Source organism: Nymphalis io, chromosome 18 (assembly GCF_905147045.1).
Source record: "Nymphalis io chromosome 18, ilAglIoxx1.1, whole genome shotgun sequence".
Taxonomy (NCBI): domain Eukaryota; kingdom Metazoa; phylum Arthropoda; class Insecta; order Lepidoptera; family Nymphalidae; genus Nymphalis; species Nymphalis io.
Genome location: NC_065905.1, coordinates 10,753,457 through 10,773,665, shown reverse-complemented (window position 1 = coordinate 10,773,665; position 20,209 = coordinate 10,753,457). Strand labels below are relative to the sequence as shown.

Below are 20,209 nucleotides of genomic sequence, written 5' to 3'. Positions count from 1 at the left end.
TTCATGACCCCAAAAATTAATAAAGCCTTAAAATGTCACTAATTTATATTTCTATTTAACTTGTTCTCATTCTGTATTTGCAATTATGATTTAAAGCATTTTATAGAGGTTTTGTCTTATTACAAAACGAAAATAAAGCTTTCAAAGTCAGTATGACATTTGCAGTTCGATGTATTATTTTGCATTAGTTATTAAACTCAAATTCAAATGTCTGTTGAATTCAATTCGATGTCAACGTAAAAAGTAGCTATAAACAGTTTTCCGCTACATCATAAATACGGTACTAAAGATACACAACAGTTTCAACATAGTTGTATGAAAGTGTTATGAATTGAAAAAATTGGTAAAATGACTTGGAATAAAATAAAATGCAATCGAAGGGAACTTCAATTGGTGGGCACATTAAACGGAGGCCAAAGTTTTAGGTAAAGTACAAATTTGTATGTATTTATCAGCCAAAGCCTCATTAATTTTAGGAAATTTTTAATAAATGTATTGAACTAGCAGCAGCATTGGAGTTTATTTGCAACTTTATTAATTTAAGTTGTATGTAATGTTAGCATTTTAATTGTATTGTTTATTTTTTAAGTGTAATGTCATTAATTGGTTAATTTTATAAATATGCTAATAGTGTTTCTGACATCAATAAACAAATAACTGAATTAAATCCATAATTTTAGGTGGGAATATAATAAAGAAATAGATGAATGGACAGGGGTGTTTTCCAAAACAGTTTGGAAATTACGTCAAGATGATGAAAATTTACAGTATAAAGTAATTGGAACATTACATGAAACATCCAAACACAGTTGTGATAGTAAAATTTTTAAGAATTTACTTGAAAAATATTTCCGACTGAATTTTAAATTGAGTGATTATTATAAGGAGTGGTCTGAAAAAGATAATTTGTTTCAATTGGCTTGTAAACAATTTTATGGTATTCGAATGCTTTATCAAGAGCCTGTGGAGAATCTTTTTTCTTTTATTTGCAGTCAGAATAATCACATCTCTAGGTAAGAACTTTGCATAATATTTTTTTTTACTTGTTATATTTATTTATATATGTTTTAGGAAACAAACAGTAAAATAGTGCAATAAATTAAATGAGTACAGCAAATATATTAACCAAAAAAGTTTCCATTAATAAAAAATGAATTAAAAAATGTTTAAGAATTTATTAGTGTTTTATTTTAATTTTATACCCATCTCCAGGATATCTACTATGGTTGAAAAATTATGTAAGCATTATGGAGACAAGATATGTGAACATGAGGGTACAGCATATTATGCTTTCCCAGATGTTGAGAAATTATCAAGCCCACAGGTAAATTTTAAGTGCTTCAATAATCTGTATATAAAACTGAAAATAAGTTTATTTTGTCCTAAAAACTTTGACTGTCTAAATTAACTTAAAATCATAATATTACAAAGAATTTCTAATAAACTTTTAAACTGCCAAGTTAAGTAGTAATGTAATTATTTAGATTATTGTGCACAAACACATGGTCGAATTCATAATCACCCAATCCATACAGATTTCCTTACAATGTTTTCACGACTGTCATCAAATTTGGACAAATACAATCTTCCACTAAAATCTGTTAGTTCTATTATGAACATTCTACTGAGCACTTTTTCATGCCCAAAAATAATTGTTGTGAAATTTAACAACTGTTTTAAAAAATTACTATAGTATATAAGAACTTCTAGACCCTTATTACACCTTTAATTATTATTAATTGACATTTTAGATTGAATCAGAATTAAGAGATTTAGGTTTCGGTTATAGAGCAAAGTTCATTCAAAAGTCAGCATCGCAGATAGTGGAGTGGGGAGGTGAACAGTGGTTTAATAGCTTACAAGAAATGAAGTATAAGGATGCTCGGCTGGAGCTGATGAAACTCTGTGGGATTGGACCAAAGGTAAATAACAAAAAATAATATTTTTTTTTAATATATATAATATAAGCTAACACTTGACTGTTATCACACCTGATGGAAAGTGATGATACAGTCTAAGGTGGAGCATGCTTGCCTTGAAAACACAAGAACGTGAAAAATAAGGTAAATAACTAACACTCACTTGATCTTTATTAAGATCTGGGGCCATATCCAGACAAACATTTAAATTGTTAAAAACTAATTATGGATCAATTACTGCTTACTATAAGTTCAGTAAGCCGAGATGGCCCAGTGGTTAGAACGCGTGCATCTTAACCAATGATCGTGGGTTCAAACCCGGGCAAGCACCACTGAATTATCATGTGCTTAATTTATGTTTATAATTCATCTCGTGCTTGACGGTGAAGGAAAACATCGTGAGGAAACCTGCATGTGTCTAATTTCATTGAAATTATGCCACATGTGTATTCTACCAACCCGCATTGGAGCAGCGTGGTAGAATAAGCTCCAAACCTTCTCCTCAAAAGGGAGAGGAGGCCTTAGCCCAGCAGTGGGACATTAACGGGCTGTTACTACTACTGCTATAAGTTCAGTGCAAAAATTAATTTATGTATTTTAAACAAATTATACTTTCATTATAAATATTCATTTACTTATATTAAATATGTAAATACATAGTATTAATAACATATTACTTGTAGGTGTCTGATTGCATCTGTCTGATGTCCTTAAACCATCTGGAAGCACTGCCCGTTGACACACATGTGTACCAGATAGCGGCACAGAACTACCTGCCACACTTGAAGGGAAGGAAGAGTGTCACCGAGAAGATGTACTCGGAGATAGGAGATCATTTCAGAATGTTGTATGGGGACATGGCGGGGTGGGCCCACACTGTAAGTTACATAATTAAATAGATCAATATGCGTTAGGTTCTTAGACTTCAAATGGGTTCCTCATTTAACAGGATTATAATGAATGTAAAGCTAAAGATTCTACCAAGATGTAATGGCAAAAAATTTTAGTATTCTATATCAGACTATCTTATATAGACGAGCCGGTTGGCGTGGTTGGTAGAACACTTGCCTTTCACGCCGAAGGTTGTGGGTTCGATTCCCACCCAGGACAGACATTTGTGTGCATGAACATGTCTGTTTGTTCTGAGTCTGGGTGTAATTATCTATATAAGTATGTATTTACAAAAAGAAAAGTAGTATATGTAGTATATCAGTTGTCTGGTTTCCATAGCACAAGCTTAATTTGGGATCAGATGGCCGTGTGTGAAAAATGTCCCAGGATATTATTATATATCATACATTTTTATCTGGTCACATTATATATGGTCTAAAATTTAATAGCCTGAAACCTCGGTCAAGTTGTAAATAGTATGAATTTGTTTAAAACCTGAGTAACATAATACTTATAATGAAATAAATATTGTTGCATGACAATAAATCCGAGACGGCCCAGTGGTAAGAACGCGTGAATCTTAACCGACGATCGTGGGTTCAAGCCCGGGCAAACACCATTGAATTTTCATGTGCTCAATTTGTGATTATAATTCAACTCGTGCTTTACGGTGAAGGAAAACATTGTGAGGAAACCTGCATGTGTCTAATTTCACTGAAATTCTGCGACATGTGTATTCCACCAACCGGCATTGGAGCAGCGTGGTGGAATAAGCTGCAAACCTTCTCCTCAAAATGAGGAGAGGAGGCTTTTAGCCCAGCAGTGGGCTAGACATTCACAGGCTGTTACGGTACGGTATGGTAATAAATCTAAATTTCAATTTTATAATTCTTAATTTCTTCTTAGTTTAAAAAGTTAGAAGGTTAAAAATTTATACACTAATACAGAGGTAATTTATTTTTTGTTTATATGTAGCGAATAAACTCTATAAGTAATACTCAAATTCCATTTTTTTTTACTGGTAGAGATCTATGTTATTCCTGTTTGAGCGCTATAAACTGTAAATTATATTTATACCATGCATATTAACTGAGTTATAAAAATTTTTGTGTAGCCGGGAAGGAATACCTCTCATAATTTTTTACATGCACTGCTTATAAAGTGATAGTTAAAAATAATGTAAGACAACGGTCCACTTTAAATAATACAACAAAAAAGTCCACGACACATATAAAAGCTATGCTCGCATTGTATATAATATAACGACATTAATTAGTCTAAAAAGTGGAAGTGTCTCTTGAGCAGTGGCGTAGCTATCGTAGGGCCAGGTGGTGCAGTGTACCAGGGCCCCGGAGCTCAGGGGGAGCCCTCTAACCTCAGCTTTGAAAAGATTGGAGCATATTATGTTAATGTTATGTTTTTAAATGAACATCAACAATTATAGAACTCCTGATTTACGATTTTTAGCACGTTCGCCAAGAGTCCTCGATAAGCATGTGTGGTTTTTTATCGTTATTTCAGTTATTTGGTAGTTCGAATGAGTCCTGAGTTCAAATCCCAGGTCGGGCCAATAAAAAGTTGTTGGGTTTTTCTGTCAGAAAATTCTCAGTAGCAGCCCGGAGTCTGGAAGTTGGAAGTGTGTACACTCCCGTGCCTCGGAAAGCACGTAAAGCCGTTGGTCCTGCGCCTGAACTCTTTCCGGTCGTGTCGGATTGCTGTCCCATCGGATTATGAGAGTTAGGGAATAGAGAGTGCACCCGTGTTTGCGCACACACTTGTGCACTATAATTTGTCCTGCGCAGTTTGCTAATCTCCCTTGAGATTGGCCGCCGTGACCGAAATCGGTTTGGAGGACATTATCTTATTATGAATTAATATTGATTTTATAACAGTTAATCCAAACCTTCTCCTCAAAAAGAGGAGAGGAGGCCTTTAGCCCAGCAGTGGGACATTCACAGGCTGTTACGGTTACGGTACGGTACGGTTATAACAGTATTTTTTTTTTTTTTTTTTTTTTTTTTTTTTTTTTTTGGTCCACAAAACAGATTATAACCCAACAACTATGTGAACACAGATTGTAGACGAAATATTTCACTTATAAAAATCAAATAACATCAGCACTTGAGAATACATTGTACACTTTACAAAAAACGTTTACAATAAATGAAAAGAAAAAATTATACAGAAAAATATGAACAAGTTATGACAATGAAAAATAAAATGAAATTATGAAATGTTGAAATGAGGAACTAAATAATGAATAAGAAAATAGATTTAATCACTATTATTAGTTGTTAATTGAAAATATTGAAACCAATTGTTTTCTAAATAGATTTAGGTTATTGTTGAAAATGTCAATACCATCATTCGCGTCTTTTTCGAGAAAAATTTTGTTATATGCGCGACACATACGACCGATAGGATTATGATATGATATGTTGTTATTGTATGCGTCCAGGGTAAATATTCTAGGGTGTCGGTATTTAAAGTTAGTGTTTATGTTGATGGATCTTAAAAGCAAGGGTGAATCAATAACACCGTGTATTATTTTATGCAAATATACTAAGTTATTGCAGTCACGACGCATTTCTAGTGTTTGCAATTTAAAATGACTAAGCCTGTCATTGTAGCATTCGAGTTTACGTCCGTACTGATAGCGAAAACTGAGCAATCGTAAAAACCTTTTCTGTACGGCTTCTATCTTTTCACAGTGAGTGGCATAGTTAGGTGACCATATAACCGAGTTATATTCTAAAATACTGCGAACTATGGAACAGTAAAGATGTATAGTAGTTTTAGGCCTTTTAAAACTTTTAGTGCACCTGCTTATGAATCCACACAATCTGTTACTCTTGTTAATTATGTACTCGTTATGATCCCTAAAAGAGAGTTTTTCGTCAAATATTACTCCCAGGTCTTTTGCGGTGGATTTGCGTGAAAGTATGTTTTCGTTTATAGTGTAATCAAAAAGTACTTTTTTCGATCTTTTCAGTGTAAAACTTATTACAAAGCACTTTTCTATATTTAGCGTCATATGATTATTAGTGCACCATCTGGAAAGAGTATCTAAGTCCTTTTGAAGAGATATAGCATCATTGACGTTATTAATCGAAGAATACATTTTAAGATCATCGGCGTATAGTAAAAATTGACACGACAACTCTTTAGCTAGGTCATTAATAAATATTATGAAAAATAAAGGTCCAAGGTTCGACCCCTGTGGTACCCCAGATGTAATTGTTGCGGGGGAGGAAGTGTACCCTTTGATTGCAACTAATTGTGTTCTCCTGTCTAGGTATGATTCTACCCATCTTAATAAGGAGCCATGGATTCCGTATGCTTTTAGTTTGCGACAGAGCAAAATGTGGTTTACCTTGTCAAACGCTTTTGAGAAGTCAGTATATATCGAGTCCGTTTGTCCACATTTCGCAAAAGTGTTGCAAATATAGTTCTTATATTCTACCAAATTTGATGTAGTGGAACGATTTTTTACAAAGCCATGCTGTTTGTTACACAGTGCCGGATATACGTGATGATAAATTTTATCGTATACGATAGATTCTAAGATTTTGGAGAAACATGACAAAATACTGATAGGACGGTAATTTTCGCAATGTGAACGGTCTCCAGATTTATAAATTGGTATAATATAGGCAGTTTTCCAGTATTTAGGGAAGATGCCATTGTTCAGGGACATGTTGAACAGAATAGACAGTGGAGTGCTAAGTTCTTGAGCACATAATTTTATGAAAGAAGGTGGAATCCCGTCAGGGCCTGCACCCTTATTTTGATCTAGATTCCTAATTTTTTTGTATATTTCATTTTTAGAGATAGTAAAGTTACTTAGTGTATTATTATTGTAATCGACCGCATGAAAATTATGTGAGCCTTTTAGATTGGAGGAACTAAATACTGAACTAAAATAATTTGAAAATAATTCGCAAGCGTCCTGGGCGTTTTTAGAAGTTTTATTCGCATATTTAACAACTTCCGGTATTGAGTTAATTTTAGAGCCTTTTTTATCATTTATGAATCGGTAAAAAATTTTTGAATTACTGTGTATTGAGTCTTCCACCGAACACACGAAATCGTTATAGCATTTGTCTATAAGGTTCTTACTCCTTTTACGCAGCAAAGAAAAAGTGTCATAGTCTCGCGGATTATTAAATTTTTTAAACTTTTTATGATATTTATGCTTTTCAGTGAGACAACGCTTAAGTCCATGGCTGAACCAAACTGGGTAACGAAACGATTCGTCTCGTACCAGAGGTGTGTTTTCCTTGATTACTTTGTTTAAGATCTTGTAGAATTCTTGTACATTGGTGTCCATATCTTCAAATGACAGAGTTTTAGTCCAATTAATGGTTTCCAATACCGATCGAACATTTTGGTAATTACATTTAAAGTAATTAAGTTTCATGCGCTTATTTTGTTTAATTGTACCCTGTGATTTAAGATTAAAACTAATGGTAATAGGTGGATGATGTTTATCAATACGACTTAAAGTTGAGTCTACCGCGCTGTTAACTTTGATTATCGACAGATTCGATAAGACGAGATCTAAAAGTCTATCATTATGATTTCGAATACAATTAAATTGACTGAGATTGCAAAAGTTCATCATATCTAGTAATAAACGTGACTTGTGATCTTGACAAGAGCTAGGTATAAGATCATTAGATGTGGGCGTATTGTGCCATGTTAAGTTCGGTGTATTAAAATCTCCAATAATTAAGAAATTGTTTGTCTCATTTTTGTTTGTGACAATTTTTATGCAAGAAGCATAGAAAGATTCGATGCTGTCGACAGCAAGATCAGGAGGCAGATAGCAAAGACAGAGATGAAGAGTATAGACATTATCATGAGTAGATATACTCAACCATAAATCTTCGAGATCACTGTCCCAGGAAGTTTGTCTTAAGACATTAAAGCTTTTCTTAACCGCCATAACTACCCCACCGCCATCTTTTTTGTTAATACTTGTAGTATAGCGGTCTCTACGAAAAACATTGTAGCGTGAGTCAAAGACTTCATGGTCGAATATTTCATCATTGAAATTGGTTTCAGTTAAGCAAATTACGTCATAATTGCTATTTAAAATGTTAAGGGACACATCAACAGTTTTTGATCTAATTCTATTAACATTCTGGTAATATATTAACATAATAATAAACAATTTTAGTTTTAACATGTAAAATTTAGAATAGAGCGAAAGATAATACTATAAATTAGTTATTTTAAGTTTTTTAAGCATTCTTCGTTTTTGATAAGGATGGCAGACGACGATTCATTTTTGCGCATATAGACGTTTCTATACTTGACCCAGACATATCTATATTGTTTCTCTTTAGAGACTTTCCGTGCGGAGGCGTAAATCATTTTACATTCTGGGGATAGGTGTTCCGTTACATAGATTTTTCTTGACTCGCCAGTAACTCCTATAAGGCTCGAGTTTAATGTTTCTTTTGGATGGCTTTTATTGTATCTGTGTACAGCTGATAGAATGGTGTCTCTTATGTAAGGAGAGCTTAAGGTAACCAGAATATTACGCGGTCGAGCTGAGGATGGATTTAATTTGGCGACACGGCGGCATGCGTGAATTTGTATGGGATCGAGGGGTACATTAATGATTTCACATAATCTTTTAAACAGATCCATGACGTTTTCGTTACGCGACTCCGGCACGGCTTGTATCTCGATGTTATGGTTACGGGAACTTTTTTCAAGCATACATATACGATTGTTGATCTTATGCACGTCGTTACGTAACCGTGAGTTCTCAGTCTCCAAACTAGAAATAAGTTTTGTTTTAATGTCAACTTCTTTTTTTAAATTTTCTTGTTCAGCGCAGATGAAATCAGTAGTTGAAGAGAATTCGTCTTTTAAATTTTGTATTGCTGCATCCATTTCGGCACGCACTAGAGTTTTTATATCTTCTCGTAGTGTCAAACGAAGATTGTTCATATGTGCTTGTAGTGTGGTGTTCAATTTTTGATCAAGCAACTCACTTATTTTGTCCATAGTGATTACGTTATTGTTGTTTAAGTGTGTTGTTTGACTTTCGCTCGGTATGACGTTGCCAACTTCGGTATAATCACACGACATATCAAGTGAATCTTCAACCGTAGGAATTTGACTGTATCGAACGGGAGTATTCATATTTCCTCTGTTTCTGCGTGTTATGTTTGTACACGCTGGACAGATCCATGAAGCTCGAAATTCTGCAGTGAGGCGTTTGAATTGCTCATCAGATATGTTCAGGCACTTGTAATGATATTTATCTTGACACAATTTACAAATGAGAAATTTATTTCGTTCTAAATGCATTTGTTTACATCCTTTGCATTCCATGCTTTAAATTATAACTTAATTTTGTGCAGAATAAAACAATTTTCTCAAGAGTTGGCTTGGGATTGAACCCTAGTCTATTGGTGTTCAACTCTGTAGTTTGCAGACTGCGCCACCGTTGTAGTTAGTAATCGTTGTGAAAATATGGTCTCATATGTAGAAGTTAACAATTAATATGTAGACCCGGTGATTTTATTTATTTTCTACCCGTTCACTATAATTATAAAATTGACTCACTGTGTTTATCCTTTTATTTTCTTGTGTTTGATATCTGTATATGTACCAGTGATTCTTCTTGGTTGAATTTGGTGAATTCCTTAAGCACAAAATACGAATGTAGCACTAGCACAGTAAAGTTGATGATTTTTATTACGAAAAATAGACGGCTTGTTTTGTTTATTTGTTCCTCACTCCACTGATTATTATTATATTGATATGCTGGTGTGGGAGTTGTTCAAAGTTCAGTTGTTCAACTGAACATTCTATTGTTTTATTTATTTAGTAATATAAAAATTATCACCATTGAATTTGAAATAATTAATTTTAAATCGCCGCCTGATGGTAAGCGGTTACCATCGCCCACTGGGGCACGAAAAAGAAAATCCTTTATAATCACTATCACCCACACACACAAAAAAAACACAAGGTAATCTTTATATTTCAATGCTTTATCTTAATCGATTTTTAAATAAATCGTAAATACAAAAATGATTGCAAAACACGTGCGTCGCATTCGACGGTCAATCATCTACTCAATATAAATAAATATATCATATAATATAAATAACTGTGACTTTAATAAATAATAATAAATAATTCCAATGCAAATCAAATATTTACAACGTAACTTATTAATTTTAGGCTGTGTTTACGTAAACGCAGATTAATCTCTCTTTTATTACTATATGATTACCGACGAACTTTAACATCTACCGCATTATTACCAAACAAACTGTTTTGTGGTGTTTTTATTGAGCTTCCTGTAATCTTTACTAAACATTGACAAGGAATGCAGGAAAATCTCAGTAAGTACTCCGAATTTCCGAAATCGTTTTTTTCTCTTTATTGATTTCATCTGTATAATAAATATTCTGTATTGTCCTGTGCGTCGTCGTTTACAATTAATAGCGTTTGACCGTTGACTTGCCTGATGTTAAGCATCAATACGGTCACGGAAATGTAGCACGCTTGCTTATAAGAAACCTGTTTACTCTGGATTTGAAGACACCAACATTGTACCTATCAGGAAATACGGACTCTGGCCAAGCATTCCATAGTTTCGCAGTGCGAATGATGAATGTAGATTCAAAGCGCTTTGTAGGTGAACTCACTGTTTCCTATTGTTGTTCCTTTCTATAATTTCGAAGGCCAATCTAAGTTCAAGCTACGCGGAAAGAGAGGATGAGGGCCCGATTCTTTCCTTATGCACCGGGGCCTTGTCCATGTAGCTACGCCACTACTCTTGACCCATATGCCACGGTGGTCATTCTCAGCGGCGACTAGCCAATTGCATAAGATATATTTTAATGCTGTATGTGCTTATGTGCGCAAACACAGGAACATCCTCTGTCACTGTCATAGTTCGATGAGACGGCATCCGAAGAAACCAGAAAGAGTTTGGCCGCATGACTAATGGTTTTATGTGCTTTCGACACCGGGAGTGTCAAAACTCCAACTTCTAAATTTTGGGATGCTTTAGATATTTTTAAAAGAAAACCTAACTAGTCTTTTTATAGGCCCGACCGGGGATCGTACCCAAGACCTAGAGATATGCAGCCTTGTAAGCTTGCCTCTAGACACAAGACCAACGAGCCTTTGAAATTGTGTTTATCTTTAATATTTTATTTATATAAAGTAAAAGGAAACATTCTACTCAAAATAAAAGGACGTATTTTTTTGCTGTTTCAGCTTCTAATTCAATAAACAAATAAATATTCTGAATAATAATAAATATACTTCAGACGTAGACCATGGGAGTGTCTTCAATCGGGCTGCTACTAAGAATTTCTTGACATCGCGATGACCTCGCGAATGCAGCCTCATGATCTTGTATCTGTCACCTTTAGATCGGTAATGCCTGGCAGCTTGATCGCTTTGTCTCATACTTCTTGCCCGTATAAAGATGACTTTGAAATAATTTAAACATATTTATAGGCTAATACAATTAATAAATTTACATTATTAATTTTTATTATTTTAGTCAAATTTAAAATAGTCCCTCCCGATTCCCACCCGAAGCAAAGCTGCCCATAATGCAGGCCGCATTTCCGCGCTGTATGGCAATGGACAACCTTTGTGCCAAGAGGGACCCGGAGCGACTGTCAAATCCCCTCCCTAAGGCGACAGACAATTTCCCTTATTAAAGTAAGGGCATCCGACCCCCAACATCCCGACGTCTCGAACGCTAGTGGCACATTTTGAAATAATTGGCAACGTTTTATAGCAAATAATCTCCTCCCCGCACACCAATTAGGTGCATTATGATTAGAGGAATGTAAATTTGATGCTATAATTTTGCATGCAAAGAATTTAGAAAAATCCATTATTAGTTGTTTTGCTTTTTAATTATTTATATATAATACTGACTGCCTCGTTGCTCCAGTGGCTAGATATGAAGCCCTAGATCCTGGTCCAATAAAAAGTTAAAGTTTTTCTATTAATAACTCTCAGTAGCAACCCGGAATTTGGAATTTGAAAATGTGTGCACCGTACCTCGGAAAGCACGTGAAACCGTGCTACAGCTGAAATATTACCGTTTTCGATAACAGTAACAGCCCGTGAATGTCCCACTGCTGAGCTAAGTCCTCTTCTCCCTTTTTGAGGAGAAGAAGCAATCCGTTTTCGATAGATGGTGCTTATTAACTAAAGCTTTGACTATTATTTGTATTTAATATTTATTTATAGGTATTATTTTGTGCCGATTTAAAGAAATTCCAGCAAAATGAGGATTCGGAACCTACAGAAGAAAAGCCTAAGAAAAGAAAGAAAAAATGTTAAACTTGTGAATAAAATTTTTTAAAAAATTTAAATATTTTATTTCAAATAACTTTACATGATATGAAAGTACAAAAAAAAAATTCAATATAAAAATTGGGACACAAAACACAACCTGGAATGGTTTATACAAATATCTTTAACAAAGATTATACTTAAACAATCCAATATCACATTACATAATAATAATTTACTATAAATATTGCACTATTTTATTATATACGATTATAATTATATATTAGTATGATAACATATACATCTACAAAGTTATTTAAGTTACCTATTAGATACTACCGCTCGTGTGAGAGGGGGGGGGGGACACGTAGACCCCTATGTGTTGTCAGAGTGTAAATTATCTCTATTCCAAATTTCACCCAAATCCGTTCTTACATATGTCTGACGTGTGTCATTCTGTCGTCCGTGCGCGAAAATCGCGGCGATTTTAGTTCATTATTGCTTTAGCCGTGGGCAATTTTGCGTTATTACTCGAAAATTAATATTTTATATACTTAGCTCTACAAAAACTTCGTAAACAAAAAGAGTCAATAAATATCATTTATGAGCGACAAAAAATTGGAGTCTCATCATTTATGTGTCGCGTGATAAACAAGTCCGTACTTCGTTGCATCTCGTCGCAGACTAACTACGTAATCCACAAATACCCACAAGGACTCGATATTATCGCCTCGCGTCGCATTATCTCGTTTGTCGTTCACATAGGACAGCGAGTTAGTTACTTGAATTAAATAAAAACTTGCTTTTAAAACGATTTTTTATAATAATTATACTTTAATCAGTACATTATGGTTAACATTTTTTTAGAGATTCTTTAAAAAATTACAATTTTAATCAATAACTCGAATTATATATACATATTGACATATGGTAACACAAACAGATGAGAACTTACGACCATTGGTGTTGCTAGTTGTCACTGTGATGACAAAATAAAAGCAATAAAATAATTTATTTCGAATAGAAAAATAAAATATTTAATAAATTATTTGATTGTCAAGGTTATTGAATGTTTTGCATTTACGAATTAACTTTATAAATACAATCATAATATTAATTAATGTATAAATATAATTAAATGTTCAATAAATAATGTCCGCTAAGCTTTTTCGATCGTTTATATAAATACTTAATTTACGAAAAAGTTATCCATAGTCATCTGTTTTTATGTTCAATACACGAAACATATTTTCTTAAAACAGTAATTAATTAGAATTTGATTATTTTCACTATCCTATTCTCTTCAACTCATCATCGTCACATGACAGCCGCCATTTTAGAGCGAATTTAAAACGGAATACAAACTTATGTATTTATTCATTTTTACGTAAGTTTAAAATAAATAATAAACGAGTTAAATCAATTAAATCATTTGTGTCCGTAGTATATTTGTGGGCAGTAGTCGATCAGCGCTTGTAACGCCCGTATCTCGAAGGCGAGGTCCGTGATGGCGGGGGGCGTGGCCACGAGTGTTGGCGCGAAAACTGTGCTAAGGTTATGTGCCGACATTTTGTTAACATCCGCGTGTTGTGCGATTCTGAAAGAAATATATAATTTATTTGTTTAATAAATATAACATGTGTCCTTTATTTATCGTTGTTGTCGTTATTTGATTCTTTTTTGCAAATAATTTTGCGTCGTATTTTATCTGTTCCACTTATCGTTAATAAGCATTTTGTCATCTGTGTATAATTTGTACAAATAAAACTAAATACAACAAAAATAAATTGTACATAAGGCTTTTATGTGTGTTTTTATACAATTCTTTTATATGTATTACTATATATACTTTAGTCATTCTTTTATATAAAACCAACACCTCTACGTTTGACATTTTTGTTTTTGACGTTGACAGAAGTTGACACCTTATACTGTGAATACGCAGCCAGCCAAGGGATAAGACGTTGTCCCGTGTGCGTGTACACTGACTTACTCACACTGTATAATGGAACACGACAATATACTATAAGTATATGTAGCTGTTTGGCGGTAGAATATGTTATGTGGGTGGTACCTGCCACGGCTTTAAAAAAATGCTGCAAGTTTTGTCAACAAATAGTATTTCTGCGATCCAGTGAGCCAGTGCAACTGCAGGCACAAGGGAGGAGTGGGAGGGGGCATTGGTCATGTAGGATGGGCTATCCACAGACTGCCTGCCTATTTTAAATGTTAAAGGATTTTCAAGTATATATACAAACCTGTGTAAATGCTGCACCATATACTGCAAGCAGTTGAAGTGAGCCGGCGGGAGAGTGTCGAGCGCCTCCCGCAACATCGTCACTTGAAGAGCTGCTGTTTTCGTTTCTTGAAACAAACAATGTTTACATTAGACCGAACAAGCAATTCGAAAAATAAATACAAATAAAGCATTTTATATTCCACGTTACAAACATTTTTTTATATATATTTTTAAATAGCTAACTAGCTAATTTGATTTTGTACCAGTTAGTTTTTCAGTTTTTTCAAAACCCTTGGTTTAGTAAAGCGAATATCGGATGGACGAATTAGTCAGACTATAGAGTACTTTTTTTTTTTTATATTCGCCGGGAGGGCAAATGACTCTACTCCACCTGATGGTAAGTGGTAGTAGAGTCCAAACGCGACGACGGCCAGTACAGACGGGAAAAACGTTCTGCACTAGCCGCCTTCGCCTTGCCGGCCCGCAAGATGCCTCTTCACGCCTCGTTTGAAGGAACCCGGGTTGTAAGAGGAGGGGAACACGTGAGCTGGTAAGGAATTCCATTTTTTGGAAGTGCGACAAAGAAAGGAGTTGCCAAATTTCTTTGTTCGCGATGGAATTGATGTCACAGTTAGGCGGTGACATCGAGAACCAGCTCGCGTGGACTTAAGAAGGAAGGGGGAAGCAGGGATTAGAGAGAATAATTCCTCAGAGCACTCGCCGTGATACAGTCGATAGAAAGCGCTCAGTGCTGCTATCTCACGACGCAATTGTAAAGGTTCAAGGGTGTTTGTGACCTTTACGTCGCCAATAATGCGTACGGCACGTCGCTGCAACCGGTCCAAGGCTTCAAGTAGGTACTTAGCGGAGCCATCCCAAAGGTGCGAGCAATATTCCACGCAAGACCGTATCTGTGTTTTGTACAGCAGGCACAGTTGTTGTGGCGTGAAAAAGCGCCGCACCTTGTTCAGAACTCCGAGTTTCCGTGAAGCTGTTTTTATAACAGCCTCGATGTAATCCCTTGGACTAAGGTCGCAGCGAACGTCAATCCCCAGCATGGCGATTTTGCTTTGCATCACCAGCGGAGTACCACAGAGGGAGGGAAGAGGGGAAAATGTTGACTTTTTCGCCGTGAGAGCGCATACCTGTGTTTTCTTGGCATTAAACTCAACAAGATTATCAGAGCCCCATTTGGCGATGAGCTCTAACGTCCTATCGAGTTCAATGACAAGATTCTCCCGCCTCTCCTCAGTTTCCGCCCGCCCAGCCACTGCGCGTCCGTGGTATCCACCATGCACTGTACTATCGTCTGCATAGCAATGTATGTTCCCAAGGGAGAGCATATCATTGATATGCAAAAGAAAGAGTGTGGGAGATAGCACACAGATCCCTGGGGGACCCCAGCATTCACTACATAGAATTGTGAAGCGCAACCATCTACTAAAACACAGCCGTACTCGGCTCTCTACTAACTACTCGGCTAGTTGGAGTCAGGAAAGTTTATGAGAAGTATCTTGTAAGTAATCTGACAAGTTACATAATTATATAAGTATGCCGCAAACAAGTCGCAAGAGAGGCTTTGGCTATTTGTTGATAGTTCGGACTACTGCTGGTCAACTGCACACTATAGAAACTTGTCATTTAATCAATAGTTCAATTTGAATTTAAATATAAATGTGTTCAAGTACTTACGAATAGCGTTCACTAGCTTAGGATGTACCTCGTAAGTTATCAGAGGTACCGGCAGGAGTCTCAGGTAAAGCTTGAGTGTACCGGCTATTACATTAATATTGCTATATACACTTAGATCTGTGGCTTCACCGTCTACACAAAATAAACAAAGTTTATATAAATTCATATGTATATAGTATATTTTTTTTAATTTTGCAAGTCACGTCTTAGTATGGTACCAAAACAAATATCCTCTTTTAATATCTAATATAATGTTTATTTTAATCCCAATCATTTTGAAAAAAAAAAAGATTTTTTATCAGCGGTATCGATTCCCGGTTATGTATATTCATAAAAAATCAGATGATGATCAGATGCAATTTTAGTATTTATTATATTTCGCTATTCTTCAAAGCATTCCGGGTATGGCCAACCACGCCCACTTGAAAAATTTAAAATCTAACAGAGAGATCTTGGTAATAAAACTTACCTTTATCGAAAGCCATTTTCAAAGCCTCAATTTCATCAGCAAAACCTGACACCCTATATATACCCTCCGAATCAAGTCCTCTGGTTTCTATTTCATTGACACACTTCCTCACCACGAAGGGTAAGGTACTGGAGTGGGCGTTGAGCAGAGTAGTCAGGTCGATGCCAAAAACGCCTCTCAGTTTCTTCAGATCCGGCACACAGTGGTTTGGTACGCGTTCCGAACATTTCGAATGAGCAATGAAACCACAATCTGAAAAATGTTTAAAGAAAAAAATATTTATAAAAAAAAAACTTTTTATAGGAATATTAACACATTTATTATTATTATTATTTATTTATTTATAGACGAGCAGCTGATAAGCTGATATGTCTATGTAAATTGTGTTGAAAAATCATTTTTGCAGAAGTGACAGCTTCTGCGACTTTAACCAGGTATCAAGTCGGTTTAATATATATTTTTGTGGTTGCCATGAGTCAAGTAAGACTCGGCCGATGATTGTGGATTCATGTGCTTAATTTGTGTGATTATTTTATTGCATGCCCAGTGGTGATGGAAAATATAGTGATAAAACATGCATGAGTCGGTAAATCTGCCACATGTATTGTGTATACACCAAGCTGTATTGAAGCAGTATGGTGGAATAAGCTCTAAAGTGTTTCCTCAGAAAGGACCGACCTTAGCCTAGCAGTGAAACAGGCTTCGTTAGATAGCCTTTTTTTTGAGCAAGGCACATACATATATAAGCTATTTAATTTCATTACAACTCTAAAAGTTATATTTATTACTAGTTTCCACCCGCAGTTTTGCCCTCATGATTATATATGTAGTATACCTTATGTACCCCTAACAATGCGTATGCAAAATTTCATGATGAGGTTGAGGAATTTAGATGTGAAAGCCAGTTAGGATACAATGTTAAAGCGAATGAGCTAGTAAATATAAATCATTGATACCGAGTCACAAGTCTGTTGAAAAAGTAATGTATTTTAAAAAAGTATAAAATATAAATTTTACCTTCACATTTAACACCTTGAGCGGTGAAACCCCATAAGAAGTTAGCGCACAATTCACACCAGTTTAAACCCTTAAATGTATGAACCTTGAATGAATGATATTTTGTATATTTATACAAAAGAGGGCTATCTTCAATAGTGGGAGTAATATCAAAATTTATCTTTTGTATATCTGATTCAATTTCTAATATTTTACCCTCTTTTTTGTTAGTTATCGGACTTGATCTGTTCGAAGCCCTAAAGAATGGAATGAATAGTTAGTCAAAGAAATGATATATTAATTTTAAAGTATGATATTCATATTAACAAAATGTATGAACCAGGAATATAAAGATATTTAATTAACTATCAGCTTTACTTATAATGTTATTTAAGGGTGAATAGTTAAACAAAGACACACACAAAATTACATACATGCACACAGACGTCATTTTATTGCTAAATCTCTAAATTTGTATTAATGTTGAATTCCAAAATTGGATTGTTTATTTATTTAAATTTAATTATATTTTGTACAGTGGATTAAAAAAAATATTACATATGGCTTGTCATTGATGAACAGGGTCTCCTAACACAGGCCATACTTACTTAAAAGGAGACATAAACCCATGTGTTTTTAAGCTGTCTCCTTTTTATAAATTGTAAATCAATGATGACAGAAAGAGAGAAATCAATGTTCCACTAAACACCCTGAACAATGTTTATAATTAACACATGAACAAGAAATAATTAGTAACGAGTGGTCATACTTACTGATGAATTTTGGTAAGTGTGTTTATCTTCCTTCTATTAATTGTAACATATGGGCTGTCCATATAGTTTGCTCGTGAATTAATCATTTCCATTATGTGGTGGGCCTTGAGCTCCATGTGGCATGTTATTAGACCATCTGCTACTAGGTCATATATACTATCATATCTTTTGTCTTTAATGTAATGAGTGCCATCATAATATAATTTATAGTGATGTACTTTATCATTAAATCTGAATAAAAGTATTTTAATCATTAACTATTTTATTTTATTTTAAAGAAAAAATTACAGCCTGCAAATGTCCCACTCCTGGGCTGACTTCATTCTGTCATGCTGCTACAACATGGGTTGGTGGATACACATGTGACATAATTTCAGTAAAATTTGACACATGCAGGTTTCCTGATAATGTTTTCCTTCAATGCCGAGCACAGAATGTATTATAAACACAAATTATGCACATGAAAGTTCATGTCTGGTACATACCGGGCTTTGTACACGCAATCATAGGTTAAGATTCATGCATTCTGACCACTGGGCCATTTTGGCTCTTCATTAATTGGTTTTAAATTATTTAAATAATCAATTGACAATAAAAATATCTTTGTGACCAAATTTCGACCATAACTGCTTATCTAACTAACCCAATGGCTTAACATGCTCTATGAGGCTCCGCTTTATAACACTTATAAACTCTTAACAATGGTCTGCTACTTAAAATTTATTGATATAAGGTGTAGTAACTTTTTAGTGGCCCAACTCAAAATTTTAGTCCAAGACCTTGGCATATGCAACTTGACCATTGAAAATGGAAAAAATGTACAACCGGAATATTAGAAAAACCAAATATCAATTATCAACTAATGATTTACTTAATCGTTAGCATAATTCCCCAATTTGAGTCACATTATATTATTCGAGTTAAGGTCATATTCAATTACGATAAACCGTAAATTAAAAAGAAGGGCAATACCTCCAAGTTAATGTGTAGAAATCATTATACTCATTTCCTTTCCTTATCAGAAACGCACCATTGGGTTCGTCCTCTAGCAACAAAGTAGCTTCCTTGTGGCCCATGATTCCATGGTATTCCTTTCCATAGAACAGAGGCCTGTCTTGGCAGTCCTCGCATGTTATACGCTTTGGTACTGGAGCCTCCAATTGAATGCGATAAACTAAAAAGATTTTAAGTTACTCAAGACAGGATATAAAACGAAATTGCTAAATATATTTCATTAACTAACGTTCTGGTTTCCAAATATTTTTAACATTATCCATTTTATTATAAATAATTATTTTATTTTTAATAATCTATTTAAGCAATGTATTCTTGTAAAATACGGAAACGAATAACTACACTATTAGCCTATTAGAAAATAAATAATGAAATCGAAACGTAAACAAAACAATGTCAAGATGAGCGTAAAGATACAGATAAAATGCCTATATTCCTTTTCTTTAGTTACATAGATAATAAATCATTGAATAATTAATTATGTGGGTAATTTTAATTTACATTGATTTTTTTCTAGTAGAATACAGATACATCAGCTTAGAGACGTTTTTGCATTTGTTGTAATAATACACACAGAGATTAAATTCGGAATAAAACAGTTTACGCTAGATACCACGTGCCTCGAAATCTCGTGTAAGTAGCGTTAGAAGTGTCATGCTATTTTATTTATTATTATTTATCTACTAATGAGTTCGTCATAAAACATATAGGAATAATAATAATTTACTTCACAAAAAATGTCAAAATGAATGTAAATGTTATATTGCCATTATATGAGAAAACATTCAATGCTGTATGATGTAGAGGAATAGACAAATGTTTTATCTTCATGCTATTGAAGAGAAAAATAAATTACAGTGTAAAGACGAGGCTTTAGATACAATATGAGAACGAAATGTCATTATCATAAATGATCTAT

The 20,209-nt window shown here is 34.4% G+C and overlaps 2 protein-coding genes across 2 annotated transcripts; one reads left to right on the top strand and one right to left on the bottom strand.

Annotated features, from left to right (window-relative positions):
• Positions 1 to 177: 177 nt before the first annotated feature.
• Positions 178 to 12,161, top strand: LOC126775461 (N-glycosylase/DNA lyase). The gene is made up of 6 exons (XM_050497430.1): positions 178 to 425; positions 681 to 1,013; positions 1,213 to 1,324; positions 1,752 to 1,922; positions 2,603 to 2,797; positions 12,063 to 12,161. Exons 1-6 carry the CDS (start codon positions 349 to 351, stop codon positions 12,153 to 12,155), a joined length of 981 nt encoding a protein of 326 aa, XP_050353387.1. The 5' UTR covers positions 178 to 348; the 3' UTR covers positions 12,156 to 12,161.
• A 96-nt stretch (positions 12,162 to 12,257) lies between these two features.
• On the bottom strand, positions 12,258 to 19,682 carry LOC126775447 (beta-chimaerin). Its single transcript, XM_050497403.1, has 8 exons — positions 19,520 to 19,682; positions 19,249 to 19,450; positions 18,277 to 18,507; positions 17,525 to 17,760; positions 16,508 to 16,759; positions 16,039 to 16,170; positions 14,366 to 14,471; positions 12,258 to 13,704 (listed from the first exon to the last, which is right to left on the bottom strand). The coding sequence occupies exons 1-8, from the start codon at positions 19,551 to 19,553 to the stop codon at positions 13,536 to 13,538; spliced, it is 1,362 nt and encodes a 453-aa protein (XP_050353360.1). The 5' UTR covers positions 19,554 to 19,682; the 3' UTR covers positions 12,258 to 13,535.
• Between the last annotated feature and the right edge of the window lie 527 nt (positions 19,683 to 20,209).

What these genes read in the sequence shown, in the direction of transcription:
- LOC126775461 (XM_050497430.1), top strand. Translation starts at nt 349, where the DNA reads ATGACTTGGAATAAAATAAAATGCAATCGAAGGGAACTTCAATTGGTG. An exon ending in AACGGAGGCCAAAGTTTTAG is followed by an intron (nt 426 to 680) that starts GTAAAGTACAAA and finishes CCATAATTTTAG; the next exon opens with GTGGGAATATAATAAAGAAA. An exon ending in AGAAATTATCAAGCCCACAG is followed by an intron (nt 1,325 to 1,751) that starts GTAAATTTTAAG and finishes TTGACATTTTAG; the next exon opens with ATTGAATCAGAATTAAGAGA.
- LOC126775447 (XM_050497403.1), bottom strand. Translation starts at nt 19,553, where the DNA reads ATGGATAATGTTAAAAATATTTGGAAACCAGAAC. An exon ending in AAATATTTGGAAACCAGAAC is followed by an intron (nt 19,451 to 19,519) that starts GTTAGTTAATGA and finishes AAATCTTTTTAG; the next exon opens with TTTATCGCATTCAATTGGAG. An exon ending in ATGGTGCAGCATTTACACAG is followed by an intron (nt 13,705 to 14,365) that starts GTTTGTATATAT and finishes TATTTCTTTCAG; the next exon opens with AATCGCACAACACGCGGATG.